A 24,621-nucleotide genomic window follows, 5' to 3' on the forward strand; every position below is an offset into this window, starting at 1 on the left:
GTATAGCTTGAGACTTTTTTTTTTTTTTGAGACGGAGTTTCGCTCTTGTTGTCCGGGCTGGAGTGCGATGGCACGATCTCAGCTCACTGCAACTTCTACCTCCCAGGTTCAAGCAATTCTCCTGCCTCAGACTCCTGAGTAGCTGGGATTACAGGCGCCTCCCACAACACCCAGCTAATTTTTTGTATCTCGTAGAGATGGGGTTTCACCATGTTGGCCAGGCTGGTCTTGAACTCCTGACCTCGTGATCCACCCGCCTGGGCCTCCCAAAGTGCTGGGATTACAGGCCTGAGCCACTGTGCCCAGCCAATGATTTTTTATTTTCTTCTTTTCCTAAATGACTCCTGGTTCTCTTCTCCAGGGCTGTCCCTGCTTCATTGACAAGCTGAGAGACAGAACATTCTTTAGAGTTCCATCACTTGCACATTCAATTAGTATGTGTAAAATTATTGTCAGAATACATTATAATCTTATTATAAGCAGATGTGAGAAATTTTTTAGAAAGCCAAGTTATACGTATTATGTCCTCTGCTTTCAAAATGATTTTAGATTTCTGCAGGGTGTTAAAAATTAAGTACTGCATATATTTCTAAATTTATTAGATCTTATTTTCAGAGTAATTTTAAGTTCACAGCAAAATTGCACAGAAGGTGTGGAGATTTCCCATATATCTGCCGTCCTCAAAGACAAATTATCCCCTCTCAACTCTCAAATTCAACACCAGAGTGGTACATTTCTTATAACTGATGAATCTATACTCATACATCATTATCACCCAGAGTTCATAGTGTACCTTGGGGTTCATTCTTAGTGTTAGACTTTCTATGGATTTGGACAAATAAATAATAACTTGTGTCCACCATTAGAGTATCATACAAAGTAGTTCCACTGCCCTAAAACCCCTTTGTGTTGCATATATTTTAAACTGTTTTTTGTTTTCAGAGATGGAGTCTTTCTCCATTGCCCAGATTGGAGTGTGGAGCTGTCCTCATGGTTCAAGAGATCTTCCCACCTCAGCCACATGCGTAGCTAGAACTACGGGTGCACACAACCACACCCGACTAACTTTTTGTTTTTATTTTTGTAGAGATGGGATCTCACTATGTTGCCAGGCTGGTCTCCAACTACTGGCCTCAAACGATCCTCCCCCCTCGACCCAAAGTGTTGGAATTACAGGCATGAGCCACTGTGCCTGGCTATTTTAAACTTTTTTCAAGCACATTATCTCTTCCTATAACAAAACTTATAGAAACAGTTTGCATGGCTTCACTGTTTTCAGAAATGGCACATCTGTGTATGAGGGATGGTAACAGAGAGTGCGCTGTTGACTTAGCCCACAGAAATGACCAGAAACAAAGGACTTCTGAGTCCAGGGCTCCATCTGAGTTCATCTGTATCTGCCTCGGTCTGGCCCAGTCCTCAAAGCACATCCCAAACGACCAGGACATTTCTGTCACACTTAGTCCAGCGTACCACCAGCAGTCCACAACCTGACACCTTAGGAATTCTGTTGAGTCATGTTACAGGGCGACTCCAGAATGGGGCCTTTATTCCCCTATCAACTCACAGGACAGATGACATTCACAGTATGTTTCCATAGATGCACCCAAATTTCATACAACCCCAACCAATTTTGTATAGAAGCAAATTTAGTAGAACTATATTTTGCTGTATTGTTTGTAAAGTCATTTTATAACCATGGAAGTTAATTGGCCATTGAAACTTCTTAAAGTTTTTATTCTAAAGGGAAAAATGAACACAGTATGGCCTGTATTTTTTTTTAAATGTCCGTTGGACTCATTTCACTTTTGAAGTGAGTCACGACTTTTCAACGCATCTTCTTAACCAAAGGTTGGCAAGCAAGTAGTAGATTGTATGCACATAAAAATTTGTATTAAAACTGTCATTTGTAGTTTTTAACGTAGGCCAGGCACGGTGGCTCACACCTGTAATCCTAGCACTTTGGGAGGCCTAGGCAGGTGGATCACTTGAGGCCAGGGGTTTGAGACCAGCCTGGCCAGCATGGCAAAATCCCATCTCTACTGGAAATACAAAAATTAGCCAGGCATGGTGGCTCATGCCTGTAATCCCAGCTCCTTGGATGGCTAAGGCACAAGAATTGCTTGAACCTGGAAGGTAGAGGTTGCAGTGAGCAAAGATCATGCCACTACACTCCAGCCTGGGCAACAGAGCAAGACTCTGTTAAAAAAAAAAAAAAATTAACGTAGCTTTGGCAAAAACACGCATAATAGTTTACATTACCAAACAGAAGACTTAGCCTTTCTGCCCAAAATACCATCATCCCCCAGAGCTTCCCGGGATGGTAAAGACATTCTATATCTGTGCTAATAAGATCACATGTGGCTATTGAGCACATGAAATGTAACTAATGTGACAAAGAAACTGAATTTTTAATTTTTTTTTTTTTTTTTTTGAGATGGACTTTTGCTCTATCGACCAGGTTGAAGTGCAGTGGCGGGATCTTGGCTCATGCAACCTCCACCTTCCAGGTTCAAGTGATTCTCCTGCCTCAGCCTCCTGAGTAGCTGGGATTACAGGCGCCCACCACGAAGCCCGGCTAATTTTTGTATTTTTAGTAGAGATGGGGGTTTCTCCATGTTAGTCAGGCTAGTCTCGAACTCCTGACCTCGTCACCCACCCACCTCAGCCTCCCAAACTGCTGGGATTACAGGCATGAGCCACCGCGCCCAGCCGAATTTTTAATTTTTTTTTTTCTTCAAGATAGGGTCTCACTATGTTGCCGAGACTGGTCTACAAACTCCTGGCCTCAAGCAATCCTCCTGTCTCAGCCACCTGAGGAGCTGGGATTATAGGCATGCACCAATACACCCAGCTAATTCTTTATTTTTTTGTAGATACCAGGCTTCACTGTGTTTCCCAGGCTGGTTTTATACTCCTAGGCTCAAGTGATCCTCCTGACCTGGCTTCCCAAAGGGCCGAGATTATAGGCAGGAGCCACTGTGCCCAGCTCTCAATTTTTAATGTTATAATTTTAATTCACTTGCACTTAAATAGCCACATGTGGTTAGTGGCTACTGTATGAGACACCGTAGACCTAAAGTATATGTATTTGAGTCCTGTAATGTAAGGCCAGGGACAATGGGTAAGCACTGCCTTGTAGCTGTGTTTGCTAAAGAGAGTAGTTTCCCTGTAAAGCACAATATTTCATCCTCCCCCTAAAGGTGAATTTCAGCCCCTCTCTCCTAAAATGGCTTGTAGCCCTTAAAGGCCATTTTTTTTTTTCTATTCACAGCAATTACTTTTCTCACTGACCTCTCTCCTGGTTCTCTTCTCCAGGGCTGTATTAGTCAGGTATGGCTGCTGTAACAAAATACCGCAGATGGTGTGGCTTAAATAACAGACATTTATTTCTCACAGTTCTGGAGGCTGAAAGTCTAAGATCAAGCACTGGCAATTTGGTTTCTGGTGAGGGCTCTCTTCTGGGCTGGTAGAGAGGTGTCTCCTCTCTGTGTCCTCAAATGGCAGGGAGGCGGAGCAAGAAAAGGGGAAAGTAGGAGAGAGACTGAGAGATTTCTTCCTCTTCTTATAAGGTGAAAGTCCTATCAGATTAGCCCTTCATCCATATGATGTCACTTAACCTTAATTACCTCTTTAAAGACTCTGTTTCCAATACAGTCACACGGAGGGTTGGGGCTTCAACATATGAATTTGCCAGGGACACAGCCCAGTCCATAGCAGGGGGTTTTCTCAGCTGTCCGCCCTGCAGCTTCTCCCCTAAGAGAAATTGCTGCATTAGTCTGACTTACCGTTGGAGCCTCCTGTACCCAGACTCAGTGGTTCTACCAGCCACCAACCCACAGCCCTCACCAACCCTGAGCCTACTGCTCAGGCCTCAACGGGCATCAACCTGTGGCATCAGTGGCTTTTCCTTGCTTTTGCCCCTTCTTATCACTCTCACTCACCTGATTCCAATTCTCATTCATAAATGGGAGAAGTGAAGTGGTATCAGAGCTACTGGACATTGGGAGTATGTCCTGTTAATGGACATAATCCATCATGTTTTTTAGAAAAGAAGTGCCGACAACCACTGATCAGGGATGCGTCCTTCCTCCCTAGAAGGCAACGTGCTTCAGCCACCGCCGCCTCTGCCCCAGTGCGGGCTCCAAGGCTGTCTTGGCACGTGTCTGCAATAGCCATCCCCTAGCGTCTTTCCCTGGCTAAGGCTGTTTCTTTCTTAAAAACACACCTGCATTCCCAGTTCCCACTGAATGCAGGTGTGTTCTTAAGAAAGAAAGAGCCTTAGCCAGGAATGTTTTTAGCCGGTAGTAGAAGGCTGCCTACACTGGGCACTGTTTTAGGTTCTCATATAATTTAAATAGCAAGGAGGTTCAGGGAAGAATAACCGTAACCTTGGGTAATCCACTAGGGCTTTTGCGAGTAGGAGAGCTGATACCTCACATTCTTAGCAGGTGAAAACTTGCCATGATGGAAATAGATAGTAAAGAGTTACTGACATATCCCAGATTATAGGCTGTGATATGAATTCCCAGCATGCCCAGCCCTGATTTCTGAGTTCATAAGTAATTCTAGTGAACCTTAGTAGGAATTCTGGGTAAGAAAATGAGGTTGCCATTGGTCTTGTTTGCATCACCAAGCCCAGGCATCCAGAAGAGCCCCTCACCTTGAAAAGCAGACAGATTTTAAATTAACCCCCGCCTTCCCACTTACCTTCATCTCCCTAAGAGTTTTGGCCATTTAGTTCCACATTTTGAAAGGAATACATGGGTGAAATTTGGGGAGAGAATCTGTGCTATGCAATGTTTCGTTAAAATCTTCAGTTTTTCAAGTCTCTCTAAAAAAATAAAATAAAATAAAAACACACCTGCAAATGTGTCATATGTAAGCCTTTCCATGACTGATCCAACTTGACTGTGTTTACTTACCTCTTCTATACCTCTGCAGTACATAGATCCAGCATTATTCCTGGGTTAATATGTACTTATGCCTGCATTTCTTTATGATTGCTATTAAGTTATCTCCCAAGCCTTTTCCATGAATACAAACCCTCCTTCCCCAGCTAAACTGTAAACTCCTCAAGCAAAGACTCTCTCTTCTAATTGCTATAGATTTCCGGAGGAAAAAAGGCTGGTATAGCTCTCTCTCTGTTTACCATGGGTCTGAGCAAAGGGAGGGAGGTCAGCTACATCTGTTCACTCCTCGGGATGCGTCTTTCTGTTTAAAATAATTTGTTTGCTCACCAATGCAAATACTCTGTAGCTTGAAAAGGATTCAGTGGGCTTCCCTTTTATAAATCAGGGATTTGAAAAGTTACACACACATACATTATAATCAGTCCACTAAAAGTTAGTGCAATGGATTCATGGTGAGTTTTAAGTTTTTGAATAATTCCATTTACCTACTTAGATTTATTTTTTGGCCTAAACAGAGAAAGGAACAAACTTTAAAAGGAAAATTTATAATTATGGTAGTAACTCTGAAAAGTATTATTGAAGCAGTGCTTAAAAGTAACTCGTGGCCTTCTGCTTATGACCAACAAGCCAGATTTACCTTTCTACCTTAAACTGCTAGAAAATTAGACAAGCTATGAAAAATATCAGTTTTCAGATATGAAACAACAGGCAGAATAAGACTATGATACTTGAGAGAAAGGAAATAAGAGATGTGAGGCCTTCATTCTACAAGTTACAGGTTATAGTTCAGGAACCCAAAAGAGTCCCACAGTCTTGCTGAACTGGGAAGATGTAGAATTTGGAGAGTAAAGTACTAAGGTGGGGAGCTGCACAGAGAAAGAGCTCAAGAGATCCACAGAAGGAATCCTCTTGAGACTGTGGCTCTGCACATGAGTGAGAGGAAACTACCCAAGGCTGAGAAGGAACCACCAGAAAAAAAAGTACAGAGAGCAATTCTCAGAGTTCACAAAGCACTGAGAATAGTTTGTGTTCCTACTAGCCAGAGCAGAAATAACTCAAAAAATAGGAGGTGTCAGGGAGAATTCTCAGAAGTGTATCAGCTTAGTAATGGGGCTACATTGAACCTAGACTAAAAACTGGTCTGACCCCACCCTAACAAACTTAAATGCAAGCCACCAACAGATCCATTGATTTCAAGTCAATTAACTGCAGGCCAAAAATAAATTCCACCACTGTTTAAAGGAGTATAACAAAATTCAGCATGCGATAATGTAAAATTCACAGTGCCTGACACAGAATAAACAAATTACAGCCACATAAAGAAGTAGGAATACACAGCCAGGAGAAAGTGCGATCTGTTGAAATGGAGCCAGAAATAACAGAGACAATGGAAGACAAAGATGTTAAAACAACTATTTTAAGTTTGCACCACATATTCAAGAAGCTAGAAGAAAACAAGAGTATGATAATGTAAAACATGTAAGATATTTATTAAAAGACCCAAATGGAATTTGTAGAGATGAAAAATACAATATTGATATGAAAAATGAACTTCGGAGAATTCGCAGCTGAGTAGGCACTGCAGGAGAAAATATCAATAACCATGAATACACAGCAATAAAAATATCTAAAATGATGAAAAAATTGAAAAAAGTAAACAAATCACTAGGTCCTGTAGGATAGTATCAAGTGATCTAACATACATGTAATTGGCGTCCCAAAAGGATGGGTTGGTGATAGGGAAGGGGGGCCAAAAAAACTATTTGAAGAAATAAGGGCCACAGTTTTGCAAATTTGATGAAAACCACAAAACCTATAGGTACAAGAAGCTCAACAAGCCCCATGCAGAATAAGCCTAATGAAAACATTGTAAATACACCTCATAATAAAACTGCTGAAACCCAGGGATAAAGAAAAAATTTAAAAGCAGCAAGAGGAGAAAAATTAAAATTATATTTAAAGGATCAAAGAAAAGAATGATGGCAGACTTCTTGTCAGAAGCTGTGCAAGTCAGAAGAAAGTGGAGAACTATCATTAAAGTACTGAAAGAAAAAAAAAAAACTTAGAATTCTTTGCCCAGGAAAAAATAGCTTTCAAAAAAGAAAACTAAGTAAAGATGTGTTCAGACAACTGAGATAGTTCATAGCCAGCACGCCTGTGGTACAAGAAATGTTAAAGAAATTTCTTAGAACCCAGGAGGCGGAGGTTGTGGTGAGCCAAGATCATGCCAGTGCACTCCAGCCTGGGCAACAGTGCAAGACTCTGTCTCAAAAAAAAAAAAAAAGAAAGAAAGAAATTTCTTAGAAAGAAAGAAAATGATATCATATGGAAATTTGGATCTGAACAAAGAAATAATGGTCTCCACAGATGGTAAATCTATGAGTAACATGAAAGACAGTTTTACTCATCCAAAATCTTTTTTTAAAAATAATAGACTGTTTAAAACAAAAATAATAAAAATTTACTGTGGGCTTTAAGCATATGTAAAACCAAAATGTATGCCAACAACAGCATGAAAAATGAGAGGAGAGAAATAGAAGCATATTGTATATGATTCTTACACCATATGTGGAGTGGTATAATTTTGAAGTTAGGGTGTGATGAGTTACAGATATGTATTGTAAATCCTAGAGTAGCATTCAGCAAACTACTGGCCAACAGGCCAAATCTAGCTCACAACCTGTTTTGGCAAGTAAACATTGGAACACAGCCACAATCATTCATTTATACAATGTCTATGGCTATTTGTGCTACAATAGCAGAATGAGTAGTGTCAGTAGAGACCAGGTGGCCCACAAAGCCTGTAATATTTATTTACTATTTGACACTTTACAGGAAAAAAAAAGTTTGTCATAAAAGCAGCCATAAAATAAATTATCTACAATTATTATAGTTACTGTATTGGTAACTACATTAAATATAAATGGCTTAAGTGCCCAGGGTACTGATTAGAATTGCCAGATCCAATTTTAAAAAGCAAGAACTAGCTATATGCTGTTATGTCAGGAGTCCTGTCTCCAGACCACTCCTACATTTGGAGATTTGCTAGAAGGACTCATGAGTTTCAGCATATGATTGTATTAATACATATGGCTAAAATTTGTTATGGTGCTTTAGTAAGAATACACACATAGCCAGATCATAAAGGAAAAAGACATAGGTGGAGTCAGGAGAAATCCATGTACAGGTCTCCATATGCTGCCTCCCTCTCATGAAGGATCACATAGAGTACAGCCTCTCTCCAGCACTGGAAATGGAGTAACATTTGTGTAACATTTCTGCCCAGGGAATTCCATTAGAGACCCCAGCACCCAAGGATTTTATAAGGAGCTGGTCACATAGGCACCCTCTGTCTAGCACATTCCAAAATCCCATGCTTCCAAATAGGAAGTAGGTATTCAGTGTAAACCAAATTGTTTGCACAGTCTGGATATAGTCAACCACCCTTTTCTATTAACTGTTAACGAGGCGCTAAGTTTCTAGATGCCAGCCACAGGCCAACCTTGCTAGCAGGCATTTCTAAGGATAGCAGTCTCAAGCTTGCCTCTTAACTCTTTCAGCACAGATGACCACCAAAGCAAAGAACAAAAAAACTTCACATATCAAGCTAAACACAGGTGAGAAGAAAAAGATGAGAAAAAAATATAATATAAAAACTAATCGAAAGGAAGTTGTAGAGGCTATATAAAAATCAAACTATATTTTTAAATAAGCAATATTACCATGGATGAAGAGGAGTATTATGTAATAAGTCAATTTGTGAAGAGCACATAACAATCCTTAGTATATAGGCACCTCATAACAAAGCATCAAAATACATAAAGCAAAAAAAAAGATGATAGAATCAAAAGGAGAAATAAATCCACAATTATAGTTGGTTTCAAAACTCCTCTCTCAATAATTAGTAGAACAAGTAGACAGAAAACCAGTTAGGACAAAAAATGATCAACCAACTTCCCAATTTTACAGACACTCCAACAATGGCAGAATACGCATGCTTTTCAAGAGCACATGGAACATTCACCAATATCAACTATATTTTATGTCATAAAACAATATGAGAGGATTAAAATCATACACAGTATATCAACTGACCATAGCGTAATTGAACTAAAAATAAATAACAGAAAGATAATCAGAAAATCTACAAGTATTTGGAAATTAAATAGCATATTTCTAAATAATTCTAACATATCGAATAAAATAAAAATAAAAATATATAAAATTGGTAACATGTAGCTAAAGCAGAACTTAGAGGGAGATGTATAGCATGAGATGCAAATATCAGCAATGAAAAAAGTTCCCAAATCAATTATCTAAGCTGCACCTTAAGAAACTAGGAAAAAAACAGCAAAACGAATCCAAAGTAAACAAAAGGAAGGAAACGATAAAGAGCAGAATTAATGAAAGTGAAAACAAAAATTATAAAACTTTATGAAACCAAAAGCTAGTTCTTTTTAAAAATGAATAAAATTAATAAACATTTACCTGAATTTATAAGAAAAAAGAGAAAAAACAAAAACTTGAAAAAATCAGGATGGAAGGGGAGATATCATCATAAATCCTATAGACATTAAAAGCATTTTAAGAGAATATGAATAATTTTCTGCGATTAAATTCAACCACTTAAATGAAGTGAACCAATTCCCTATGAGACTCCATCAAAGCTCACCCCAGTAAAATGTATAACCTAAATAGCCCATATCTATTTTAAAAATTGAATTCGTAATTTAAAATTTCCCACAAAGAAAACCCCTGATCCACAAAGTATCCTTGGTAAATTTTACAAACATTTAAGGATGAAATAATAGCAACTTTACATGAACTCTTCTACGTCCAGGAAGATGGAGTAGACATATGTTTCCCTATTCCTCCTGCTAAGTATAAATAAAAACCATGGCCAATTTATATAGAAGAAACATAAGACTCTGAAACATGTAGAGAGGAATGAAGACTATCTAGGAACCTCAGGACCCAAGAAAGGACATGATAGTGAGTTTCTTGGATTTTCTTTATGCCTCATAGACCTCAGAATGGGAGAAAAAAAAAAAAAAAAAAGCCAGCAAACCAGAAATGCCAGTGGATGCTGACAAAACAGCAACAACAACAAAACTGTTCTCTTCATCAGAGAGAGAGATGAACCAGCGAAGAGACAGCCTAGCAAGACAGAAAACTTTTAGACAATAAACATGCTACTTCAGCCATACACCACAGAAAAAACAGGAATCCTTATCGTGATTGAAATGTTTTGTGTCTTGACTGTATCAGTGTCAATATCTTGCTTGTGATACTGGACTATAGTTTTGCAAGCTGTTACCATTAGGGGAAACCAGGTAAAGGGTACACAAGATCTGTCTGTATTATTTCTTACAACTATAAATGTACCTATAATTATCTCAAAATTGTAAGTTTAATTTAATGTTTTAAATCACCATACAAAACCTGCAGATGTTTATAACAGCATTATTCATAACTGCCAAAACTTGGAAGCAACCAAGATGTAGCTCAGTAGGTAAATGGAAAAACTGCAGTACATCCAGACAGTGGATTGTTATTCAATGCTTAAAAAAAAAATAAAATTAGCTTTCAAGCCATGAAAAGAAACTGAGGGAACTTAAACACATATTACTAAGTGAAAGATGCCGATATGGAAAGGCTACATACTGTATTATTCTAACTATGTGACATTCTGAAAAAGGTAAAATAATGGAGGCAGTAAAAACTCTGGTTGCCCAGAGTTAAGAGTGACGATGGCATGAGTAGGTCAAGCACAGAAAAATTTTAGGACACTGAAACAATAATGATGAATATGATACTATAATGTTGGACACTTGTCATATACTATAATGACACAACATGATACTATATTTGTACGATACTGTAACGGTGGATACATAAAATTATACTGCAATAATATATAATACTATAATGGTGGATACTTGTTATTACACTATAATGATACAATATGATACTATAAGGGTAGATGCATGTCATTATAAATTTGTCCAAACACATAGAATGTACAACACAAAGGGCAAACTGGGGTAAACTAGGGACTCTGAGTGATAATGAGGTGAATGCAGGTTCATTACATGTAACAAATGTACCGCTCTGGTGGGGAATGCGGATCATGGCGGAGGCTGTGCATGTGTCCAGGGAAATCGCTGTACTTTCTGCTCAATTTGCTGTGAAACTAAAACTGCCCTAAAAAAATAAAGTATATATTTTTTAAAAAAGCAGAGAAAACTTCTCAACAAATTTTATGAAAACAGAATTAACGTGACACCAAATACCTTATGAGCAAATGACAGATGAGCTTTCCCCATAAACACAAATGAAAAACTCCTTAGCAAAATGTTAACAAATCAAATCACACGATATAAGAAAAAGATGATATGTCATGGCTAAATGCGGTAATCCTAGGAATACAAGATTACTAATCACACAATATAAGAAAAGGATAATATATCATGGCTAAATGCAGTAAGCCTAGGAATACAAGATTACTTTTAAGATTCAAAAATCAGTCAGTGAAGTTTACCATATTAATGTGCTAAATTTAAACATTGTGTGATCATCTTCATAAATGCAGAAAAGGCGTTTGATGAAATTGAACACCAAATCTTCATTTTAAAGTATCAAAAAAAAAAAAAAAAAAAAAACAGAAATCAAAGGAAATGTCAACTTAAAGGAAATCCAAAGAAAACAGATTTAATGGTGAGGGACGGCCTGCTTTCTCTCTAAGTTTGGGAACAAGGCCAGGTTTTCCACCGTCGTCACTTTTGTTCACCATGACCGTGAACGTCCTTGATAATGCAGTAAGGGAAGACATGGCTACACACAGGGTCTCATAAGACAAGGGAATGATCTTTTTTGACCATTGATTTTGTCCTTTGCACTAAATTTAATCTTTACACTTAATGTTATTTTATTAACCAGTTAAAGGGAAACAATTACTACGTAAGCTATACAATGCATGTAGCAATGAATTATCACATAACTACAGATATGAGGAAGACCATATCGTCTGAGAAGCTTGATTTGGGCTCAGAGACATAAGCAGCATTTGAAACCCTTTTCTCAGAAGCCTGTGTACACTAAAACAGAGATTCCAAGGAAAGGAAACAGTTTTTTTCTATTTTAACCTAATAAGGATATTCATTTCAGCAGATCCTTAAGGAAATCTACCGGAACAAACTTGCTCATCAAATTCGGGTTTGTTTGAAAGTGATAAACTTTGGTGGCACATACAGGGCTCTTTTACATCCCATTGAGCCTTGATGTGGCCTCAGATTCATCACAATGCTCTGGTCATCCACCTCAAAACATCTGGATAGATACATGGAATGAAATCTATTTTCTATCCCTGTATAAAGTCCTGTTACTTGGAGGGAAACATTTGCAATTCACACTGTACTCATTCAGGCTGGTCCATCTGTCGCCAGTCTGATGAGGGATATTTGTCTTTTCTTTAAAATATTAAGGTTTTTATCTCTTAAAATAGTACGGCCACCAGACACTACAGTCTGGAAAGTGAATTTGTAATAATTACACTCCGTGTGGGAAGTTCATGAAAAAGTTACCAGCGTAGTTTATTTCTTATAAATCAGGAGCCTCTGGCTGTCACTCAGGAGACTGAAATATGTTCATCTTAAGGTAGGTATGCTTAACTGTTTTTAAGAATTCCAAAAGTGGGCCAGGCACAGTGGTTCACACCTGTAATCCCAGCACTTTGGGAGGCCAAGGCGGGCAGATCACAAGGTCAGAAGTTCGAGACCAGCCTGGCCAACATGGTAAAACCCTGTCTCTACTAAAAATACAAAAAAAATTAGCTGGGCGTGGTGGCACACGCCTGTAATCCCAGCTACTTGGGAGGCTGAGGCAGGAGAATTGCTTGAGCTCAGGAGGCGGAGGTTGCAGTGAGCAGAGATTGTGTCCCTGCACTCCAGCCTGGGTGACAGAGCAAGATGCCATCTCGAGAAAAAAAAAAAGAAAAGCATTCCAAAAGTTAAGAGGAAGAGTTAGACCTAGAATTCTATGTGCCAGTCTCCTTTCCCACAGGCCAGGAGACTCCAGGCCCTATGGAGGTGAGAACATCTTACATTTTAGCAGTCTGCCCTTGATGAAACAGCCAAACGCTGTCAGGTGCCCTAACACCTGTTACAGAAACCACAACCATAGAAATGGGGTCTTCAAGAAATTGCCACAGATCACTGGCAGAGCCAAAGTTACAAAGTTTGCTTTTAAAGATGGTGTTCAGGCCGGGCGTGGCGGCTCACGCCTGTAATCCCAGCACTTTCGGAGGGTGAGGCAGGCTGATCCCTTGAGGTCAGGAGTTCAAGACCAGCCTGGCCAACATGGTGAAACCCTGTCTCTACTAAAAATACAAAAATGAGCCAGGCGTGGTGGCAGGTGCCTGTAATCCCAGCTACTCAAGAGGCTGAGGCAGGAGAATCACATGAACCCGGGAGGCGGAAGTTGCAGTGAGCAGAGATTGCACCACTGCACTCCAGCCTGGGCAACAGAGTGAGACTCTGTCTCTGAAAAAAAAAAAAAAAAAAAAAGATGGTGTTCAGTGTAAACCTTTCTTTACAAATCCTATCTAGCTGTTGAAAGAGTGTCCCTTAAAGTTGATTACGTATCCAATAGCTCGATTTCTGAAGGAAATCCCTGATTTGGGGTAACATAAATCTTTGCAGGCGTTGGCTTCTTGGATTTCTAAGCTGCATGCAGGAGAGTCATGGAATTTGAGCTGTAGGGTAGGGTCACGTGGCACTGAACCCACAAATGGTTTAAAGCCTGCAATGGGAAGCAATTGTTTTTGTTTTTGTTTTTTTGAGACAGAGTCTCGCTCTGTCGCCCAGGCTGGAGTGCAGTGGCCGGATCTCAGCTCACTGCAAGCTCCGCCTCCCGGGTTCCCGCCATTCTCCTGCCTTAGCCTCCCGAGTAGCTGGGACTACAGGCGCCCACCACCTCGCCTGGCTAGTTTTTTGTATTTTTTTAGTAGAGACGGGGTTTCACCATGTTAGCCAGGATGGTCTCGATCTCCTGACCTCATGATCCACCCGTCTCGGCCTCCCAAAGTGCTGGGATTACAGGCTTGAGCCACCACGCCCGGCCAGCAATTGTGTTTTTTGAAACACTGTCAGTAGACAGTTGAGACTCCGACATCAGAGCAGGGAGGATTTTCAAGGACCAGCTTCTGTGAGACAAACTTTCCAAAGCAAGTACTAAACAGGACAGTCATTATGTCACCCAACCCGGAGTCACATTCAAATGACATGAACAAGGATGGATAACTCTTGTCCGCCTGGGTGCCATGAGCCAAGGGTCTCTGGGGCCAGTTATTTGGAGGGACTTCCCGCCTTCTCACTCGTTCCCCCTCCCATTCTTTATCTTCAGGGGGAGCTGACTATGACCAGCCACATGGAGAACTTACAGAATGCCCTGTACTTCGACCTGGTGCCAGAGTCCTGGGCTAGACGGGCCTACCCTTCCACAGCAGGCCTGGCAACCTGGTTTCTAGACCTCCTCAACAGAATCAAGGAGCTAGAGGCTTGGACGGGCGACTTTACAATGCCCTCCACTGTGTGGCTGACAGGCTTCTTCAACCCCCAGTCGTTCCTGACTGCCATCATGCAGTCCACGGCTCGTAAGAATGAGTGGCCACTGGACCAGATGGCCCTGCAATGTGACGTGACAAAGAAGAACAGAGAAGAGTTTAGGAGTCCTCCTCGGGAAGGGGCCTACATCCACGGCCTCTTCATGGAAGGTGCCTGCTGGGACACACAGGTAAAGCTTGGGATGAACCAAAGGGTATCTTTCTGGAGGCTGATTAAATACACATTGCTTCCTATGAAGTGTGACTACTAAAAGAGATGTTCCTGAATCTTTTTCTCTAGATAACCTTTCTTTGCTTGAGGCCATCAAGCCATTTTTATTTAGCCAGGGATGGTGCAAAGAGCATAGCCTTTGCAGAGGCAGTAGAGTGGAGAGGTTAATAGCAAGGTCTTTGGAACCAGACTGGCTGGATCTGAATCCCAGCACCACCATTTATTAACTCTGTAACCTTAGATATAGTTTCACCTTTCCAGACCTCACCTGTTAGATGGGAGAATAGCGTCATTGTAAAAATTAAACGAGCCAATATGTAAGACAGTTGAACAGGGCCTGGCACATAGGCAGTGCTCAAAATGTGTTGGAGTCAGCTATCTCTGCTGCTGCTGCTACTGTGTGTCTGTCATCCAGGCTGGAGTGCAGTGGCACGATCTCGGCTCACTGCAACCTCCGCCTCCTGAGTTCAAGCAATTCTCCTGCCTCACCTCCTTGGTCCGCTTTCCTCATTCATGAGCTCTCAAAGGGCAGGAATCTTCTGCCTTTTATGTTGTCCTATGTCGGCGAAGAGGAGCCAGTAGATATCCCTTAAAGTGGCATTTTGAAAGGATTCCTCATCAAAGGCTAATAAAAACGTGAGTCACATGAGATTGGAGATGTTTTGTCACCGGTAAGAAACTAGCAAACAAGCACAGATGGCTGGGATAAATGTAATGAACAAGAATGGATAATTCTAGAAGTGTACACTTGTACGCATAATCTGGAAAGAGTCCCTAGTCAAATATCCCACTTGACAGGTAACACTAAACTATTCTTAGCAGTCAACATAAAGCTAATGGGGCAAAACTGTTAGAAGATCCAGAAGATCCCAGGAGGCCATGTGAATATGCAAATAGAAATTTACTTGGTTAAGTAGTACCCCCAAAAATTCATGTCCAGGCATAACCCCAGAATGAGTATTTAGAAATAAGGTCTTTGCAGATGTCATTAGTTAAGAGAGGTCATACTGGATTATCATGAACCCTAAATCCAATGACCAGTACCCTTACAAGAAGACCACACAGGTTGGGCACAGTGGCTCACACCTGTAATCCCAGCACCTTGGGAGGCCGAGGCGGGCAGATCACCTGAGGTCAGGAGTTTGAGACCAGCCTGACCAACAGGGCGAAACCCTGTCTCTACTAAAAGTACAAAATTAGCCAGGCGTGGTGGTGCATGCCTGTTATCCCAGCTACTCGGGAGGCTGAAGCAGGAGAATCGCTTGAATCCAGGAGGCAGAGGTTGCAGTGAGCCGAGATTGCACCATTGCATTCCAGCCTGAGCAACAAGAGCAAAACTCCATCTCAAAAAAAAAAAAAGAAGACGACGACCACCTAGATGGACACAGATATGGGAACAATAGACACTGTGGATTATTAGAGGGTGGAGGGAAGGGTAGGGGTTAATAAAAACTACCTATCTGGTCCTATGCTCACTAACTAGATGAGGGGATCCATACTCCAAACCTCAGCATCATACAATATTCCCATGTAACAAATCCGCACATGTACCCCCTGTATCTAAGAGTTGCAATTTTTTTAAAAAGAAACTAAAAGGCAAAGGAGATGGAAAATTTTGTTGAGACATGTTTTATAATGCTTACCGTTTTGTTGGATATAGCAAGTAACAGTCTCCTGGAGTACTATTAGCAGTAGGAAATGCATTCATTCCATATAGGCTTTCAGTTAAACAAATTACCTCAAAAAAACAAAACAAAGAAGACCATGTAGAGACACAGAAGAGAATTCCTTATGAAGAGAGAGGCAGAGATTGGAGTAATGCATCTACAAGCCGAGGAATTCCAGGGATTGCCAGTAACCATCAGAAGCTAGGAAAGGTATGGGATGGTTTCTGCTTCAGAACCTCCAGGAGGACCAACTCTGCCCACACGTTGACTTAGGACTTCTGGCCTCCAGAACTATGAGATAATATGTTGTTTCAAGCCATCCAGTTTGTGGCATTTTATTATGCCAGAACTAGGAAAGCAATTCAAGAGCCAACAGAAAGGACAGTAAAGTAGAATAATGTTTAGATATCCTGAATCTTGAAAAGGAAGTTGACTTCCCTCTCTCCACTTGAACATTTGCACAAGATTGTGTCAGTGGAGATCATATATGGATTGTATTAGGTATAAGGTGGCCTAGAGCAAGCCACAGCTATTAGTAGAATCCTCCAAACCACCAAAATGAGAGAAGTACCAAAAGGAAGGTAGGCAAGAAGCTCATAAGGAAAGTCAGTGACACTGGAGGTGGGGGAAGGATATCAGTTTAAATTGTCAACCTCCCATTTTTCATACCTCATTGTAAATAATAATAAAAACTTCCCCCAAATCAATACTTGTTCACCATAAGCTGTTGTTATCAAAGGTTTTATCCCAGAAAGATGTCAGCAAAAATGGAAGAGTCAGGACCTCCTAAAATCCTCTCCTCCATAAAACAATGAGAACATTCACAAAAACTGAGTCAGAATCAACTTTCTTAGAATTCTGGAAATTAACCAAAGGCTTTCAGCAATCCAAGAAGTGTTTATTCAAGCAAAACAGCTGAATCTCAGTAGGAAGAACAGTCTATGGCCTTTTAACTTGTCTATTCTCATCTCTACCCAACCCCTAGCTTGGAGGTTGCCTATAAAACCAACAGACCGCAATCACAGTGAAAACCAGTAACCTAGAAACCACTGAAAGGGGCAAAATGGGGTTGGAGCACTTTCAAAGCCCTGTTAACCCCACAAAAAACTGTCATTATTTTGCCTGTCCATGGATTCCCTGGACTCACAAGTCTTTCTTATTTCACCTGAGTTGGAACTCACCCAGAGCAACAGCCTTTCTCCCCAGGGCATTTGTTGAAGACAATCAAAGACAACTGCTTAACACTGCAGTTTGTCTGAAGTGGTAGATAATAGCAAAGCAAACAATAGGCTAACCAAAAAGCTTACAAGGGTAAGCTGGAGAATGAGATGGCTACGGGGGGCTTTGAAAACCGCTGACATGTTCCTGGAAATCTAGGCCATGCCTATGTGCAGATCTGTGCACACACCCACAGCTGTGGACATGCTCAAGAGAGTTGAGAAGGCTGTACACTGTAGCTAACCTTGAGGTTCTAGGAAAACAGGGGAGTTAAATCTAAGTTAAATTGCCTGGCTAAGCATTGAAGGTGTGCTCCAACACTTGCACACAGCCACTCAGCCAAGACTTTGTGACTTACTGCTTCCGGGCATTTAAGAAAATCTATCCAATTATTTGGTGACCTCTAAGCTAATAGGGCAGGCCACTTCAGTTGCCATACTTGACAAAGAATATAGACTTTACAGAATCAGTTCCGAAAAGTCACTAAACAAACCCTGAAGAGAGAGAGAATATGATTTGCAGAGTGGCCACATTATTTAAAATGTCCAAGTTTTCAACAAAACAAATTATGACATACAAAGAAACAAAAATGAATGGCCCATACACAAGGAAGAAAGCAATCAACACAAAGTATTCCTGAGGGGGATCAAATACTGGACTTGCTAGACAAATACTTTAAATCGGCTATTTTAAATATGTTCCAATAACCAAAAGAAACCATGTCTAAATAACTGAAGAAAATTGTGTCAACAATGTATTACTGAATAGAGAATACAGAGAGGAAAATTGTATGTTTTTAAAAGAATAAAGTAGAAACTCTGGAGTTGAAAAATATAATACCCAAAATGAAAACTCAATAGAGGAATTCAATAGCAGAATTGAATAGGCAGAAAAATCAGCAAATTTAGAATCAGGTGAATTGAAATTATCCAGTTAGAAGAAAAAAAATGAGAAAATGAAGTGTCTCAGAGACGTGTGGGACACCATCAAGCATACTAACATATGCACAATGACAGTTTAGAAAGGAAAGGAGAGATAAAGGGCCAGAAAGACTATCTGAAGAGATAATGACCCAAAACTGTCCACATTGGAAGAAAAACATTAATTTACATGTCCAAGAAGCTCAGTGAAATTCAAGTAGAACAAACTCTGAGATCCATACCGAGACATATTATAGTCAAATTGGTAAAAGATAAAGACAAGGAGAAAATCTTAAAAGCAACAAAAGTGGCTCATCACTTACAAGGGGTTCTCAGTGAGAGTAATAGCTGACTGCTCATCAGAAACCATGAAAGAGAAGGCAGTAGGATGGCATAGTCAAAATGCTGAAAGAAAAAGACTATCTGCCAAGAATCCTACCTGCAGCAAAACTCTCTTTCAAAAGTGAAGAAAGTTAGATATTCTCAGATTTTTTAAGAAGACAGAGAGAGAAAGAATTCATCACTAGTAAACCAGCCTTATAGGAAATACTAAAGGGAGTCCTTCAGGCAGAAAGGAGAGGACACTAGACAGAAACTCAAGTCCACACAAAGATAGAGAATATGGATAAAGGCAATTACATATGTAAGTATAAAAGATAGTATAAATGCATAATTTGTAATTTTTATTTCTCTTCTATCTAATTTAAAGGACAACTGCATAAGGAAATAATTATAAATCTGTGTTGATATATAGAAATGTATAAAGATGTAATGTAAATGATGAAAACAGCCCAAAGGAGGGAGACGAGACGGAGCTATACAAGATTAGTTTTTGTATACCATTGAAAGTAAGCTGGAATTAGGCCAGGCACAGTGGCTCAGGCGTGTAATCCAAGCACTTTGGGAGGATGAGGTGGTTGGATCACTTGAGGTCAGGAGTTCGAGACCAGCGTGACCAACATGGCAAAGTTAGCCAAGCATGGTGGCACCCACCTGTAGTCTCAGCTACTGGGGAGGCTGAGGCAGAATTGCTTGAACTCAGGAGGCAGAGGTTGCAGTGAGCCGAGATCATGCCATTGCACTCCAGCCTGAGCAACAGAGTGAGACTCCATCTCAAAAAAAAAAAAAGTAAGCTGGAATTAATCTGAAATAGATTGTTATGTACATTAGAATTGTTTGTTTGTTTGTTTTTTTAAGACTGGGTGATTTGCTTTGCCACCCAGGCTAGAGTGCAGTGGCATGAACAGGGCTCACTGCACCTCAACTTCCTGGGCTCAAGCAATCCTCTTGCCTCAGCTCCCAAGTAGCTGGGACTACAGGCATGTGCCACCATGCCTGGCTAACTTTTTTGAATTTTAGTAGAGATGAGTTTTCCCTATGTTGCCCAGGCTGGTCTCCAACTCCTGAGCTCAAGAGATCTTCCTGCCTTGGCCTCCCAGGGTGCTGAGATTACAGGTGTAAGGCACCATACCCAGCCTTGGAATGGTAATTGTAATCCCCAAGGCAATTACTAATAATTTAAAAAATAGTAAACAAGGGAAATTAAAATGATACACTAGCGTATGTCTATTAATACAAGAGAAGACAATAATGGAGAACTAGAGAAATAAAAAAGACATAGACATATGGAAAACAAATAGCAGATTCTACTTAATCAGTGATTACATTAAATGTGAATGGATTAAGCACTACCATTTTAAAAAGGCAGAGATTAGCTAAATGAATTTTAAAAAATAAACCACGAAACCCATCATGATCCAATTATATCATTTCCACAAAAGACACATTTTGGATTGGAAGATACCAATAGGTTAAAAGTAAACAGATGGAAACAGATATGCCATGAAAACAGTAACCAAAAGGCAGCTGAGAGGCTATACTATATCAGACAAAATGGCCTTTATAAGATACAAATTGTTACCGAAAAATAAATAGGATAGAAATTATAGAGAAAAAAAGGACATTTTATGAGAATAAAAAGATCAACCCATCAAGAAGATACAATTGTAAATATGGAGGCACCTAACAAAAGAGCCCCCAAAAAATACAAAACAGAAACTGGCAGAATTAAAGGAAGAAATAAACAATTCAACCATAATAATTGGAGCTGTCAATACCTCCTGCTAATGTGACTGCTAATGATTATAGAGTTTCTTTTTGGGGAGATGAAAATGTTTTAGAATTAGACAGTGATCATGATTATACAACTTTGTCAACATACCGAAAACCAATAAATTATACACTTTAAAAGGATTGGTTTTACAGTATGTGGGAAAAAGAAGAGGTTCTACCTCTGTTCCTTATCCTTGCCATAAACATTCATCTCTGTGGGGCAAGGAGGTCCCCATTGTTTACCTTAATTCTGTTACTCACCATCCCTTACCTCATCAGCCTCTAAAAGAAGTGAAGAGGTACATCCTTCCCTTTAAATAAATTTAACACAAATAAACCAGATTTTGTCCATGGCATAAAGGCCTCAGAGTCACATGGACACAAAGAATCTGTGAAACACTCTGAATCAGCATTTCCCAGAGTACGTTCCATAAAGCACTAGTGCCATGGGAAATGAACAGGTTGCAAAGAGAAAGGTTCTGTGGTCAAATAAGTTTGGGAAACATCAGGTTAAATAAACTGTTTTCTTTATTCCTAGGACTTCTTGTCTTCAGTGTGGTAGTGTATGTTGTAAAATGTCAAGTCCAGAGTATGGTAAGCACCACTTCCCAAATTTATTTGACCAAGGGAGACTTTGGCTCCGCAGAACATTTCTCGGGACTAGTAGGAAAAATTGCTCTGTACAGCTGTATTGAAATAGCTCAGAAAATCATACGGAGGCCTCATCTGGAAAGCTACAGAAGAGTCAGGTCCACATTACACGAGTAAAGATAGAATGTAGCTCTCTCTACTCTAGAGGATAGAGGAGGTTGCATATGAAACAGAAAAGAAACAGAAACAGGACATAACAAAAGCCTTAAAAGCTAAAGCATTTGCTGGCAGAAACTGTGTCTTAGTCATCTTTAAATCCCCAGCACCTAGCCTGACATCTGACAAATATACACATTCGATATGCTTGTGAAATGAATTAATGGAAAAACAAACTAGGGGAGAATCAAGCTCCAAAGGGATTCATTTGTATATGATAAATAATAGCTTTTGGAACTCTGCTTCACCTGATTTAGGCTGAGAAAAATAGAAACGTGTTTCTCCGTATCAGATGCATTCCATCACAGGCTGCTGAGAAAACCTGGAAGGGGGCAGGCATAAAGGCAGCCATGCCAACCCAGTCTTTCCTCCCTTGGATCTGCTGACAAGAGCAAGGCTGGTTGGCTGGGCTCTGGGTCTGATCTCAGGTGTCTCTTCTCATGTTTTATCCTCAGGCTGGGATCATTACAGAGGCAAAGCTGAAGGATCTGACGCCCCCTATGCCTGTGATGTTCATCAAGGCCATTCCTGCAGATAAGCAGGACTGCCGCAGTGTCTATTCCTGTCCTGTGTACAAGACCAGTCAGCGGGGACCCACCTACGTGTGGACTTTCAACCTGAAGACTAAGGAAAACCCATCCAAGTGGGTTCTGGCTGGAGTAGCCTTGCTTCTCCAGATTTAGCTTCCTGCAGAGCCACCGAGAAAATAAAAAGGCTGGGCTTGGAGGCTGCCCAGAGGGACAGGTGGGTAAAGGGTGACCACAGACACTTAGAAAGATAAGAAACCATGAGCACTCACAATTCTGTAGAATTCCTCTAGGGAACTTGGAGAGGTGTGCCTAAAGTGAGGTTGAGCTGGAGGAATATGGGCCCAGGAACCAAAGGAGGATAATTTCATGATGCTAAACCTTTCTTAATAAAATGATTTACTCTTCCACTGTGTCTGGCCTAGGATTTGAGAGCTGCTGAGTCATAAATGATCATGTAGCAACCAAGAGAAATAAGCCACAAACACCTGGGCCCTGACCTTATTACACAACACTCTCCCAGGTGCTCTTTTTCCAGGCCACCCCACGCAGTCCTTGACCAGTGGTACTGGCATCACCCATGAACCAGAATCTCCATTTTAACAATCTCTCTGGAAAATCTGTACGCACACTATAGTTTGAGAATCACTACCCTGGGGCAGGGGTCACCAAAATTTTTCCATAAAGAGCCAGTTCGTGAATACTTTACGATTTACCATGCCTCTGTTTGAACTTTGCAACTTTGCCATGGTAGCCCAACAGCAACCATAAACGATGAGTAAATGAAGGGGTGTGATTGCATTCTAACAAACTTTATTTACAAAAACAAGCAATGGGCCATATTTTGCTGATCCCTGCTGTAGAGGATAAGGGATGTGTACACTGATTATTTATCCTTCATTAATTCATGCATCCACTCAATACATTTTAATCTAACACCTACTATTTGTTGTGGATACAGTGTGAACAAGCAAACAGGAAGTATCTCCATCATCCTTTAGATCATTTAAGAGGAAGCCAAGAAGAAACATTTATTCTAAAGCCTTTTTTTTTTATTTTCCAGATGGAGTCTCGCTCTGTCACCCAGGCTGGAGTGGCACTGGCGCGATCTCAGCTCACTGCAACCTCTGCCTCCCGGGTTCAAGCGATTCTCCTGCCTCAGCCTCCTGACTAGCTGGGATTACAGGCGCCCGCCACCACGCCTGGCTAATTTTTATATTTTTAGTAGAAATGGGGTTCCACCATGTTAGTCAGGCTGATCTCGAACTCCTGACCTCAGGTGATCCGCCCCTCAGCCTCCCAAAGTGCTGGGATTACAGGCGTGAGCCACCGCGCCTGGACATTCTAAAGCTTTACCTCTGTGGAACAAATTTTCACTGGAAGTCCAATGGGTTCCACAGTTTTGATGAGTTTTAAAAAGCTCTATGAGGCAGCTTGTTTGGTAAGAAAAGTATGGGAGGACCCAGTACTCCTTCTGTGACGATTCCCCCTAACCTTGCAGAAACTTAATGTTTTGATTACTGTTTTGAACAGTGGTTCTTAAACTTCAACAGGCATCAGAATCCCCTGGAGGGCTTGTTAAAACAGAGATTGCTGGAACCCACCCTTCAGTATTTCTGAATCAGTAAGTTTAAACAAACTGCCAATGCTGTGGGTCTGGAGGCCACAGTTTGAGAACTGAGGATTTAAAACCTCAAATCCCACCATGCTATAAATCTCTGCTATACAGAATATGGACTCTAATGCTAATTCCTCTATGATTTTCCTGCTTGCTTCCTTGCGGTTCCTGCACCCCCTAAGTGGGGCCTTCTCATCTTCATGATACAAGGGAGTTAATAAATTTTACTCCTGGAAGCCCGGAACTCCAGCTTGGGTGTTGTCCTCCTCTCCCATCAACAAGTAATGCACTTGCAGTTTCCTGACTATAGGCTAATCTGTTTTCAGAGAGATAACTCTGTCCACATTAGCATCATCCTTCCTGAGCCTCACTCATAGTAGTATAGTAAGATCAGGCAGGCCGGACATGGTGGCTCACGTCTGTAATCCCAGCACTTTGGGAGGCCGAGATGGGCAGATCGCAAGGTCAGGAGATCGAGACCATCCTGGCCAACATGGTAAAACCCCGTCTCTACTAATACAAAAATTAGCTGGGTTTGGTGGTGCGTGCCTGTAATCCCAGCTACTCGGGAGGCTGAAGCAGAAGAATTGCTTGAACCAGGGAGTCAGAGGTTGCAGTGAGCCGAGATCGCACCACTGTACCACTGCCCTCCAGCCTGGCAACAGAGCAAGACTCTGTCTTCAAAAAAAAAAAATTCAGGCAAAAAGAAGGAAGTGGAAGATGGTGGGAGGGGGAAGTCTCATTATACAAGCAGGACACTTTGAGGCATGTAACTTGTGGCGACAAGGACAATTGGACAGTTTAGATACATGTGTTAATAAACCGCTAGACAGTATTATAAACTAGATCAATACTATTGATTTCTTCCTAACACTCACAGACAAAATGAGATTAAAACAAAGGTAATTTTAAAGCATAGAACACACTTTGGCAAAAATGATAGCCCATGTGAGATGCCAGGAGGAAGAGAGGTGGCTTGAGGCAAGAGATCAAGTGGAAGGTTGGC

At 40.8% G+C, this 24,621-nt stretch overlaps 2 protein-coding genes across 4 annotated transcripts in view; one reads left to right on the plus strand and one right to left on the minus strand.

The window, feature by feature from the left end:
• Window positions 1–22,405, plus strand: part of DNAH9 (dynein axonemal heavy chain 9) — a 374,175-nt gene extending 351,770 nt beyond the window's left edge. For both annotated transcript variants that reach the window (XM_005582917.5, XM_065532787.2), the window contains 2 exons: window positions 14,316–14,705; window positions 21,926–22,405. In XM_005582917.5, coding sequence (XP_005582974.3) covers window positions 14,316–14,705; window positions 21,926–22,153 — 618 coding nt within the window. In that variant the 3' untranslated portion in view covers window positions 22,154–22,405. The remainder of the gene's footprint in view (window positions 1–14,315; window positions 14,706–21,925) is intronic.
• ZNF18 (zinc finger protein 18) overlaps window positions 1–24,621 on the minus strand; it is a 53,114-nt gene that overhangs the window by 6,904 nt on the left and 21,589 nt on the right. The gene's annotated exons all lie outside the window — the stretch shown is intronic.

This window comes from Macaca fascicularis, chromosome 16 (assembly GCF_037993035.2).
Source record: "Macaca fascicularis isolate 582-1 chromosome 16, T2T-MFA8v1.1".
NCBI lineage: Eukaryota > Metazoa > Chordata > Mammalia > Primates > Cercopithecidae > Macaca > Macaca fascicularis.